General features: G+C 37.0%; 1 protein-coding gene across 1 annotated transcript; it reads left to right on the top strand.

Annotated features, from left to right (window-relative positions):
- Positions 1-8,382: 8,382 nt before the first annotated feature.
- Positions 8,383-9,103, top strand: LOC126765764 (uncharacterized). Its single transcript, XM_050483507.1, has 2 exons — positions 8,383-8,401; positions 8,472-9,103. The coding sequence occupies exon 2, from the start codon at positions 8,505-8,507 to the stop codon at positions 8,820-8,822; it is 318 nt and encodes a 105-aa protein (XP_050339464.1). The 5' UTR covers positions 8,383-8,401; positions 8,472-8,504; the 3' UTR covers positions 8,823-9,103.
- Positions 9,104-13,721: the final 4,618 nt, after the last annotated feature.

Genomic DNA, 13,721 nt, shown 5'->3' with positions numbered 1-13,721 from the left:
AGTGTGGAATAGAAAATCTGGGGAAAATAAATGTTAAGAATATGCGAAAGATCCGAAGCGGTACTCAAATAGCTGTCTTATGCCTGCGCACCCAGGACGCCAAGACTGCGCTCAAGGTAGGCAAAATAATGATCGGGTGGTCTGTATGTCGCCTCCAGGAATACTCCCCTATTCCCCGTTGCTTCAGTTGTTTCCATCTGGGGTACATGGCGCACAAATGTTCCAACCCCGTGGACATGTCGTCTCTATGTACACGTTGTGGAGCCGGTGGACATGTAGCGAAGTCATGTACTAACGCTCCAAGCTGCATGCTTTGCAAAGGAGCACACTCAGCCTTGAGTACTACGTGCCCCAAATATCTTGAGATGGCGAAATCATTAGGGAAATGAAGATAATACAATTAAACTTAAATCATTGCGCAGCAGCACAAGAGCTACTAAAACATACAGTATTTGAAAAAAACATTGATGTCGCCTTAACCAACCAGAGGCAAATCACCAATTATAATCGCAGGCGACTTCAATGCGTTGTCGACCGCTTGGGGTAGTAGGCGCATAAACCATCGTGGGCGTCTGATACTTGAATTCCTCGGCCAAACGAATCTTACGATCTTGAATAGCGGAACGCAAAATACTTTTCAAAAGGGAAACAAAGGCTCTATAATCGACCGCATGTTTGCCAACGACGCTCTTAGCAGGCGCATTAAGTGGGCGGTGAAGGACATATTTACATATGGTGACCACATGGCTATCATTGCTGAAGTCTCTTATGCCGGAGGAACGGAACGCCGCAGCAGGAGTACATGCCAAAAACGAACCTGGAAAAAAAACGATTTTGATGCCGAACTCTTTGAGATGGTCTGGAGTTCAGCAAATATACAAGGCGAAGACGCCATGTACTTGGTATCCTCAGTGCGAAAAGCATTGTTCACAGCATGCGACGCAACCATGCGTAGGACAGTACACCACAACAACCAGACGACAGCGTATTGGTGGAATGAAGAAATAGCTGGACTTAGAAAGCTCTGCCATTCAGCGAGACGCCGCCTACAACGTAATCAACGGGAAGAAAATGAAAGCAGTCTCAGACAAATATTCAAAAGTCAGAAGAAGCTTCTAAAATCAGCCATTGGCCGCAGTAAAAAGAAGTCTTTTGAAAAACTCTGTGAGGAACCAAACGAAGACCCCTGGGGAACAGCATACAAAATCTGTATGTCTATATTCAAAAAAAAAAAGACACAACAACCCAAATCCTTTATGAGAAATATCGTCGAAACTTTGTTTCCAAAACATCACACTATTTCTTATGCTAAGCCCCGAACTGAAGTCGTTGAACCACCACTGCTAGTTAGTGAAGAAAAAATGTTGGCCATAAAATTAAAAGCAGCAAATGGCAAATAGCCCACGGAAAGTCCAGCGTTTGGTTCTGCTCCCTAAACCAAAAAAGCCTCTAGAGGAACCTTCATCATACCGATCTCTGTGCATGCTTGACACTATTGGCAAAGTATATGAAAGCATAGTAAGAAATCGCTTGGAGTTAGTAATCTAGAAAGCCGGCGGATTATCAGAAAGACAATACGGCTTTCTGAAAAAGAGGTCCCCCATTGACGCATTATATGATGTCGTTGATACCGCGAAATGCGCAGTAAATGGCAAACGATGGAAAGGCGGTACACCCTGGCTGATCACCCTGGATGTGAAGAATGCCTTCAACTCACCAAAGTGGGCAAGCATAATCAAGTCTCTGTATGAAATGCGCGCTCCTCAATACCTTATGGAAATTGTTATAAGTTATTTTGAACACAGGCGACTTTTATTCGATACAGATGAAGGCACCAAGAGTTACTTTATCTCGAGTGGAGTACCGCAAGGCTCGATACTAGGTCCCCTTTTATGGAACATAATGTATGATGGGGTACTAAGGAGACACCAACCGAAAGCTATTAAATTAGTTGCATATGTAGACGACCTTATTGTGGTAGCAGTTGCTAAACACCTCGATGACCTCCGGAGAAAATGCAACGAGTGCATAAAAGGTCTGCGCCAATGGTTCTCCTCAATGAGTTTAGAACTGGCGGAGCAAACCACTGAAGTCTTGCTCATAAGTACAAGAAAAGTGGAGGAAAGTATATTTCTCACCATAGGGGAGTGCGCGATTCATTCACAGCCACACCTAAAATATTTGGGAGTAATAGTAGACTCAAGGCTCAAACTTAAGGACCACCTCGAATACACTGCAGGTAAAGCGAACAAAGTCCTGAATGCCTTATCAAGAATGATGGCAAATAAAGGCTGCGAGCGTTCCAGCCGGCGTTTCTTACTCGCAAAGGTAATGAGATCGGTTTTATTATATGTGGCTCCAATATGGATCCAGGCGCTAGGCATCAAAGCACATGCCAGACAAATAAACACAGTGCACAGGCTGTCGGCACTAAGAGTTATCAGTGCTTTCCGAACAATTTCAAGCGATGCTGCTGAAGAAATAGCCAGTATGATGCCCATTGATATCCAGGGTGACGAATACGAGCGAGTGTACAAATTATCAGAGCCAACTACAGGAGCCAAAAGAAGAGAGAGAGTGAAAAGCTTAACTATATGGCAGCAACGGTTGCAAACCTCACTCAAAGGACGGTGGACCTACAGACTCATACCGGATATCCATTCCTGGATCGGCAGACGACATGGGGACCTGTATTTCCACCTAACCTAAATACTAAGTGGACATGGATGCTTTAGAAGCTATCTCTATAGATTCCAGCGCGACATTAGTCCGAATTGTCCGTCGTGTTCAGAATACTGTGAAGACTCTAAGCGTGTTTTCTTATTGCCCGCGCTTTATAAGTGCAAGGGAAAAACTTAAAACTACACTCGGTGGTACATAGTTTTACGGTGGAAAATTTGACGACACTCATTTGTCAGTCCACTGAGAACTGGAGAGCTGTCAGCGGAGCGGCAGCCTCAATCATGACAAAACTGAGACACTTAGAGAAGAGTAGGCGTCCGTCAGTCCGTGCCATAGAAGAGACTTAAATGTCTTATCACTCCCACGAAGTAATACTTAATCAGGTGGTTCCGTGGGAGAGTCTGGAGTTGGGAGTAAGATAGATTTAGCGGATTAAAGTTCCGCACTCCGGCTTTTGATGCTTCCCCCTACTTACTTGAAGTGAAACTTCTTTACGCGCGCTTGGCTTGGGGAGTAAGCTGATGAACGCGTTACGAAAAGTGTGATCAGGCGAGGCGAACGGTAATTAGTGGGGGATATAGACAAGCGTCAGCAGTGCGCGCGCACATTTTTCTTTCTTTCTCTTACAGCTGGGAAATGAAATATGTGTATACTTCAGTCAGTAGTTCGTTTGCGAGTTTACTAGCGTTACGCGAATGGTGATAGTTTGGTTATTTTATTGTAATTTACTGTAATTTCATTGCGTTTTGAACAATTTTATGAATTAATATTGTTCAATACATTCAATATTTTACGTTTAAAGTGAATAAAATTGTAAATTTATTTTAAAGTTTATGTTATGTGAATTTTCGGGTAAATAATAACAAATTATGGAGAAAAGTGACACAGACTCCACCAACTAAGAAGAAATTACGTACGGAAATTGTGCATAAAAAGTGTGTGACAACAGATTCAAGACAAGATTTTAAACCTAGTGAGACCCAATCAATTGATAATGAATCACGAAGTTGAGTACGCATCTCAAACCAGTTACTAGCGTCGTAGCGTCATATGCATTGTTGCTTTGTCCTTGACTATTTTCTCCCTCTACTAATATGCCGCATTCTACTCTCGACATTGGGACGCATTTGATTCTCTGTCCTTTTCTTGCCTCTCTTTCTCTTTTTCTCTCGCTTTTTCCTTGTTACTCTTCCGTATTTTAGCCTCACGTTTCTACAATTTAAATTATAAAATACTTATTAATTGTAGAGGTTTACCATTACAAATAATTGGTGACATCGTGATTGAACATGACAATAATCAAATAGAGGTTAATGATGGAAATCTCACTATAGATCATGTACAAAAACCGAGACAAATGATTGAAGTTAGGTACATTAATTTCGATTTTACTTTTATGATCATTCATAACTCTAATAATAATTTACTACATTTACACAACTGAAATTATGGAATTATAGGTTGAATAAAGCGCCAAAACTTCTGCAGAACGTGGTCGAGAATTCAGAGCACGAAAAGCACTGCTTAAACAACAATGTAAGCAACAACAGGAACCAGATGCAATAGTTGAAATTGCTAATGATACCTCGAATATAGTAACTTCGAACATGGACATTCTATTACGACATATTCGTGAAGTTGATATTTTTCAGTCATCAATTGGTGATATATGTGCTGCTCACTGTGTTTTGGACGATGGAACAAACATCATAATGGTAGTTGTCTACATTTCGCCCAATAACACAGTTAATAATATCATAAAGTTTATATACAGAAGACTTATGATTTATGGTCGAGTAGGTTCTGAAGAACTAGGAGAAAACTATCATACGTTGCCACTAATCTTAGCAGGAGATTTCAATATCAATTTCATCCGAAGATGGACAACTCTTGATAAACTTTCTACGAGATAAATTAGAATTACAAATGAATAATGACCGTAATGAGCCAACTACAAGACATGGACCAACAATCGATGCAGTTTTTTCTAGATTTCGGTCTAATTTTAATTCTAAAATATATGTATCGTATTTCTCGTATCATAAGCCTATTGTCAACCACATTAATTACTGATGTACCCAATAATGAAAATAACGAATAAAACAATGAAAAAAAATAAAAGATCTATGCAAAAATATTAATTTACTAATGAAAACATAAAATCAATTTAAATATTTGTAGGAAATTAATATATGTATATGTGAATACATGTACATATATATTGCACACACATATTCATATATATACATATAGATAGAGCGAAAGAAGTTTCACTTCAGTCGTGCGGTCATAAGCACACTCACACGTAAAATATTGAATGTATTGAACAATATTAATTCATAAAATTGTTCAAAACGCAATGAAATTACAGTAAATTACAATAAAATAACCAAACTATCACCATTCGCGTAACGCTAGTAAACTCGCAAACGAACTACTGACTGAAGTATACACATATTTCATTTCCCAGCTGTAAGAGAAAGAAAGAAAAATGTGCGCGCGCTCTGCTGACGCTTGCCTATATCCCCCACCAATTACCGTTCGCCTCGCCTGATCACACTTTTCGTAACGCGTTCATCAGCTTAGTTTCACTTCAAAAAAACAAAAAAAAAAAAAACACGTAATTTTTATATATAAAGATATTACATATATATACTATATATGTACAACGTGGTGTCAGCTTTATTAGCGTTCACTGCACACTTTTTTCAAAGTAATTGCGCAATAAAAATTCACTGCACATTCAGTGGTGTCTGTTTTTGCATTTAGTTTAATTGTTATACTCTTGTAACCTGTAGCTACAGAGTATTATAGTTTTGTTCAGCTTGAATGAACTTTGGTAAGCGGGTACCTTAGTACAAAGAAAATTACGAGTTCTTAGAAGGGCGTAATCTGACCACTGCCACGCCCACAAATCGCCATAACTAAGCACTAAATTAAGATATAAAACTGTAATTTGGTAGGTTTGCAGTAGCAAGGGGCATCTGTGGGTGGACATTTTTGAAAAAGTTGCGGTGGCCCGCCCTCTACAGAGTTTAATGTAGACATCTCCTAAACCACCAAAGCTACAATAACCAAACTTTCCAACAGTGGGAAATTGGAGGACACCGGAAGATAGGCCCCCTCAGTCCCCATATAATGGTATTGCTAAAAACTACTAAAAGCGCGATATTTTTCGATTATTATTATTATCGATTATCGATTATTTTACGAGAAAACTCGATTCTCGAGTAGAATCCGAATCGAGTTTACCATCCCAACTGACAACCATCGCGTGCACATATAATAACCTCCGCAGAATAACCACCACAAAAAAAAAACGATTTTTTTTCCATGTAACTTATATGGAAAACAGAAAATTTTAAAGAGGCACCTCTTAGTATTAATATTAAGAGCTCATCTTTTGAGTGACTTTTTTTTTACACATTTCGAAAGTTTTGAGCCTGTTTTTCAGATGAAAAAAAAGGTTGCCTCAAAATGGCACACCCTAATGTACATATATCATTTCTTTGGCACATTTGTCTGTATGTTTACGAAAGCAAACGGGAGCCATATACATATGTACATACATTCATAATAACAAGTGTCGCACACATCTCCGTTGTCGGTCAAACAATGGCCGAAACTGGCGTTTTGTCAAAGAGTCAAGTGCTGAACACATTGAGCGCGACAGACTGCAAGCGACATCTGTCAAATATTAAAATACACACGTTCTTATGGACACAGTTATGTAGTTGTGCAGCTGCCTCAATAACTGTGTCCCTAAAAACGTGTGTATCCTAATATTTGACAGATGTCGTTTGCAGTCTGTCGCGCTCATTGTGTTCAGCACTTGTGTGATGACAGAAAAACCAAGCTGTGCCGAAAAAAATAAACGAATGGCCGCCGATTGTCAACGCTTCCCATGCCGCTGTAACAGCTTTTCCTACAAACGTGCGTAAATATGTATGTATGCATACGTATGAGCGTGAATACATATTGACGCAGATTTTTGCGAGTCACGGAAAAATATTTTAGAATAGATAAATATTATAAATCGACAACTGCGTTGTTGCCACTTTTCTCACTTCTTTCTGTGAAGAAGCATCAGAAAGTTGTTCCATTTATGATTTTTAATATTTGCCATCGTCGCGAAAAGACGCTTGTGGGCAAAGGCATGCTCGGGGAGATGTTACGGCGTCTGTTTTTATGAAAGAAGCGAGGTCGCTTGTGGAATTTGCGCCTGCGTTTATGAATGAAATCGTTTTTATTGTAAAATTTACTACATTTGTCCTTCGCCAATTTGGCTGCCATATTGGCTTGTGATGCTTCTGTTAATTGAGACAATTGTTTTTGTAGAACAATGTTTCAATTTTTTGTTGGTGACATATTCACATGTGTACGCATATGTATGTTTGTAAGCTTGTGCATTATTTGTTCGGATGTATTTATATATTGTTGTGATAAATTCAATTTCTTTACTAAGAAACATAATACAAAAATATTTATTAGTATAGTATATTATGTAAAAATCCAATAAAATTATTAAATATGCAAGTCCAAATTGGCTATAAATATTACTATTCATGCATTCATACAAAATTGTACTCATATCATAATTATGTTTACATGCCAATATAGAAATGCCGACGACAAACGCAAAAGTATACATATTTGCATACATTGCGATTGCCTGGTTCAAAGCAAAAATTGAAGCATGAAAATATCACAATGCTGTGGTTGGGAGTATCATCATGGGCATGCATACATATATTTATGTCTTCATATTCTTGGGTATGTGAGACAGAGAACACAATGAAAATATAAGTTCAAGATTTCACTTCTGCCTGCAGTGCAACCCCCCTCGGTTTTTTTTAATGGTTTTTTTTATTCATCAGTGTACAAGCTTTCGGTACACGATTTTCCCGTATCGTTCCAGTAGCTACATAACCACGAGTTTTTAAATATCTCAGTAGTAGCAAGCTTGTAAACAAATTGTCGAAATAAAATGAGAATGGTAAATTTTTAATTTTTTTCGGAAAAATCGCCAATTATATTTATGAGAGGAGCTGCACATTTTCGGAAACATTTATCATATTGTTTACGTGCTCGTGGGTTCAGGCCTTGATAACTTTCGAAATATAACAAATATCCTTCAAATGTACGCAAGGACCAAACCTTATACTCGAATCGTATGGGCTTACCTTTTATGAGCTGCTAACAACCGTGTTTTTCAAAATATGATATCACACTTTCATCATATGATAGATTTTGAGTGGGATGGAAATTTTTAAGGTATTTATTTTTAGGTGATCTATTATCGGTCGAAGTTTCCACATTTTGTCTTCTTCAATCAATGTCAACAGCCGAAAGTGTGGGTGTTACCTTCCTTAGATTTGATGAGCTGTACGTTGGGTAAGGTGTTGTCTCAACTGAGCAAATCGCATTTGTTTCTTTATCAGGTTAGCCTTATTATTATCATTATTTCCACTTTCATCGAAATCACTGTCGCAACTTAAGCTCACTCCTAAATACAATTTCGCAGTTCGACTTTAGCTGATCGAGGCACAAATTATCTGGGATTCCTCCTGCATCATCATCACCGTGTGTATCGCCATTATTCTCTGGGGGTTAAATAAATATTTTGCTATTTCTTCACCACTATCACTTTCCAGACTTTCAATAAAGTGTAAAAGTTAAAAGTTATTTTTATACTCTCGCAACAAAGTCGCATTGGAAAGTAAGTAGAATCTAGTGAAATTTCTCGATTGTATTTTAATAATTTTTCCATTTCCTCATACTCATTTCAGCAAGCATATTATGCAGCGACCGTTATTCGCCAAATGCAACGAATGGCACTCAGCAGTAATAGTGGATGTAGTAGTAGTAAGAGTAATATACTACCAACGGGAAATGTAGTATGTAGCGGCAGCGTTGTGACGTCAGAAGAAGCTGAAAGACTTATCAGCAGTAATAGTGAGGAGGCAATTCGCAGAAAAAATGTGAACTCAAGTTCCAACAGCAGCAGCTCTCCACATGAGCTCTCAACTGATTACAATGTATCTATTGCCAATGAACGCAAAGATAACCAACCATTGGGAAGTAATAATTGTAAATGTAGCTCTCCTGCTTGTGTAAATGGCAGTGAAACACACTTGTAAGCCTTTCCAAAATAAAGGGAGATACAATCACTTATAACAGGTTTTAAGTCATATAAGGATAACAAATTCTAGAAATAAATTTTTTTTAGAACTTACTTTTGTATAAGTCTGTATTTAGTTGAAAAACCGAAACTTCCATGTAATAACTTAAATTGGAAACGATAAAATTTATCATAAATAATGCATTAGTTAATTAAAATATGAAAATACAGTTATTGATCTAATAACTGCAAGTTTAAATAAAGAGCTACAAAAAATGTGAAATTCTATGCACAATAAAACAGCTATACTTTCAATCTTCGTGGTAATAATCGGTGTTAACAATAAATAATATACATACATACCAACAGATCCTGTTCCGTGTTGCTGTAGCTATGGTATACAATTAATACTATTATAATCTACTGAAAATTAATAATGAGAGAAATTTGGTTGGTTTGAATGCCAAAGTAATTCTCTACTTTATTGCTAATCTTAACCTTCAAACGACAACAGGGGTGACGGGTCACCCCACGGTTGTAGATAACTGTAAATATTTCTTGTTTCCTTCGTTGTATGTTTCTGTCGCTTGATCTATTCTTCAATTAGAGTGAGAACAATCAGTCGCTTGCATGCACTTGTCGCGGTAAGTCGTAATTTTGCAATAATAGCAATAAAAAGTTCTGCTGGGGTGATCAGTCACCCCATGTTGCTCTTTGTGATTGTTCAAATTTTTTGTGGAACTTTAATAAATGTTATTTTTTAGCTAAAAATGGCTTCGATTTCAAATGAAGAAATTGAAAACATACTGCAAAATCTTGTTGATGATGATTTTCACGGTGAGTCCTGTTCTGAAGATGGCGAGATATCCGAAGTAGGGGATAATTTATCCATACATTCAGAAGAAGAAGACGAAATTGGTGTTGATGACATAAGTGACGACGATAATGATCCAGTAAATCCAACGAAAGCGTTATTAAAAGGTAAGAATGGACATATTTGGTCAACTGTTGCACGAACTTCGAGTAAGACACCACGCAGAAACAAAATCTGTGTATCTATTCAACGACTGGCGAGTGGTGCTGCTCAAAACATTGTAACTGAAAAGGATGCATTTACAACTTTACTTAACGAGGAAATAATTGACTTAATTGTGTTATACACTAATCAAGAAATTGACCGACGTGCTCCAAAATATGAAAATCAACGATATGTTCATAAAACTGATAGTACAGAATTCAAAGCGTTGATAGGCCTTTTGCTCTTTTCTGCTATAAATAAAGACAATCGTAAAAGTGCAAACGATATGTGGTCACCATTTAGTGCTGCTGTTTACAAATCAATTATGAGTGCAAATCGTTTCCAATTTTTACTGAACTGCGTACGATTCGATGACAAGACTCAAAGAGGTGGAGAAGACCCCTTTGCCGCTTTTAGACAAATATGGGAATTATTTATAGCTAATTGCCGAAATTCATACCACCCACGATTTTATTTGACCATTGACGAACAACTTTTGAGTTTTCGAGGAAAATGTCCTTTTCGGGTATACATTGCTTCAAAGCCCGATAAATATGGACTAAAAATAGTAACCATTTGCGATGCTAAGACGTACTATATGTTTGATGCGATTCCTTATATTGGCAAGAGAACAGAGCAAAAAACAGCAGCAGATTATGTGAAGAAGCTAGTCCAAACTATTAAAGGTTCCGGCCGCAATGTTACCTATGATAATTGGTTTGCATCTATACCTCTTGCTGATGAGTTATTGAAGGATTATAACCTAACAACGATCGGAACTCTACGTAAAAACAAACCGGAAATTCCTCCATGCTTTTTGGCTCATAAAAGAAAGCAACCACTAACATCTCAGTTTGCTTTCGATCAGGAAAAAACACTTGTTTCTTTTACTCCAAAGAAGAATAAGGCAGTTATACTACTTTCAACTATGCACTACAAAGCTGAAACAAACCCAGAAACAAGTAAGCCAGAAATAATACACGATTATAATGCGACGAAAGGTGGTGTCGATACATTCGACAAATTGATGCATTCATATACTTCGGCTAGACGTACAAGACGTTGGCCTCTTCGTTACTTTTATGCCTTGATTGACCAAGCTGGTATAAACTCGATGGTTCTGTATTTTGACACCAATCATCCAAATATTTCAGCAGCAAAGATGCGTAGTGAATACTTAAAAAAGGTGGCGTTACAATTAGCCAGACCGCATATGGAACGTCGTTTGCAAACAATTTTACCTAGAGAACTAGCCAGCAGTATTCGGGATATTCTGGGCATCACAAAGGAAGTTTCTGCAGACGAACCGCCGCAAAAATCACAAAAGCAGGCGAGATGTGCACTGTGCCCAAGAAATCGGGACAAAAAAGTTAAAGCTGTTTGCGAAAAATGCCATTTGCCAACATGTCCCGAACACCGGAAAAATCTGTGCCTTACGTGCATTTAATTGCAAATATATAATAATAATAACCGTTATATGAACAAAATTAATTTTTTTAACGATTCTTAATGAAGGAAGGAACTTGTTAAGAAATAAACATGAATGAGATCTGTAAACAATGTTTTTTTATTTAAAAATAAAAGCGGTGGGGTGCTGCATCACCCCAGTTGTTTTATACGTATGTAAAAATAGTGTTGTTGGATGAAGGTTAAATATAATATAAGTTAATTCTATGATCAGTGCTCGCGTCTTTGTTGTAGCTATTCCACGAAACGCTTGTCAGTTTATGTTGACTATGCAGGTGCGCCAAATGCTGCCAATACAATTATCTTCATATTGTTGTAAATCCTCCTTAAATTTCGTTTTCTTATAAGTTATTTTATCAACAATATTTCGTTTTATTTAATACAAATTTCCATTTGTCTTGCATTTGGTATTGGTTGTACATGAATTGTTTGATATATTTCTTTTCCAAATTGAGGAAACTTTACTAATATTACATATCTTCATCTGTAATAATATCTTCACTTAACAAGTTGTTTTGGCTAGTCATTATGATTTCTTTTATTCTAATTACATTTGTTTCAATATAAATTACATTTTCTAATAATTGATTGTCGCATTTTTGTTTCGTTACAGATTTAAGTTCTGAGTTGATACTCTTCATATATTCTATTTCATTGCCAAAATTTTCAGTAATATTCTGTTGTTTATTAATTTTAATACTCTCGCAACAAAGTTGCTAAGGAGAGTATTATAGTTTTGTTCACATAACGGTTGTTTGTAAGTCCTAAAACTAAAAGAGTCAGATATAGGGTTATATATATCAAAGTGATCAGGGTGACTAGTAGAGTTGAAATCCGGATGACTGTCTGTCCGTCCGTCCGTGAAAGCTGTAACTTGAGTAAAAATTGAGATATCATGATAAAACTTGGTACGCGTTTTTCTTGGCTCCATAAGAAGGTTAAGTTCGAAGATGGGCAAAATCGGCCCACTGCCACGCCCACATAATGACGGAAACCGAAAACCTATAAAGTGTCATAACTAAGCCATAAATAAAGATATTAAAGTGAAATTTGGCAAAAAGGATCGCATTAGGGAAGGCATATTTGGATGTAATTTTTTTGGGAAAGTGGGCATGGCCCTGCCCTCTACTAAGTTTTTTGTACATATCTCGGAAACTACTATAGCTATGTCAACCAAACTCTATAGAGTTGTTTCCTTCAAGAATTTCCATATACAGTTCAAAAATGGAAGAAATCGGGTAATACCACGCCCACCTCCCATATAAAGGTTATGTTGAAAATCACTAAAAGTGCGTTAACCGACTAACAAAAAACGTCAGAAACACTAAATTTTACTGAAGAAATGGCAGAAGGAAGCTGCACCCAGGCTTTTTTTTAAAAATTGAAAATGGGTGTGGCGTCGCCCACTTATGGACCAAAAACCATATCTCAGGAACTACTTGACCGATTACAATGAAATTCGGTACATAATATTTTCTTAACACCCTGATGACATGTACGAAATATGGGTGAAATCGGTTCACAACCACGCCTTCTTCCAATATAACGCTATTTTGAATTCCATCTGATGCCTTCTCTGTATAATATATATGTACATACATTAGGAACCAGTGATGATAGCGGAATAAAACTTTACACAAATACGGTATTTGAAAAATATGTAAATGACGGATAATGAAATCTCGATTATCACTTTATCATGCGAAAGTATAAAATGTTCGGTGACACCCGAACTTAGCCCTTCCTTACTTGTTTTTTTTTTACTTTTTTATTACTAAACCATTGACAATGTAAATGTCCATGTAATGCCGTACGTGACCATTTGGTAACACACATGCTCAATTATAATACAAAAAAGTAAAGAAGAAATATAAGTATTATAAAATATTTGTATACACATATCTTATAGCACTATTTATCATTACAAATATCACAAGCAGGTTTGGTTAAAATTTACACAGAAAAATACATTTTGCAACTATCCTCATACGAGTATAACTCATTTCGCACATTTTTCACAGCTTATTTTTTTTCAACTCCGAAACAGACGCTTCTCATTACACACGCAGTTCACAAATGGTTTTCGGCTATGCCAATATGCTACCAGGAGTCCGTTTTAATGAAAATAAGGCTTAAGTCCCATGGGTGTGCGATTAGGGTGCGTAATTTTTTCCCGCCAGAGTGGCTTGTATATGTAGAGAAAAACTTAGCTAATTTAAACAATTGTTAATAGAAAAAGATCCTCTCTGAGTTTCAGTACAATCAACAACAAATATCAGAAAAGATTATTTTCGAATTTAAATTGTATATCTCACACATTGACCGATATTCTCGGTAAAAAGTCAGTCATAGGCACTGGGGTCCACATTTTTGTCATATGGGGACTTGAATAAATACTGTCCGATTTTGATGATTTTTAGACTTGTAAAGACA

The sequence above is a fragment of the Bactrocera neohumeralis genome, unplaced genomic scaffold, assembly GCF_024586455.1.
Source record: "Bactrocera neohumeralis isolate Rockhampton unplaced genomic scaffold, APGP_CSIRO_Bneo_wtdbg2-racon-allhic-juicebox.fasta_v2 cluster11, whole genome shotgun sequence".
Lineage (NCBI taxonomy): Eukaryota > Metazoa > Arthropoda > Insecta > Diptera > Tephritidae > Bactrocera > Bactrocera neohumeralis.
This window is presented reverse-complemented; position numbering and strand designations above follow the sequence as displayed.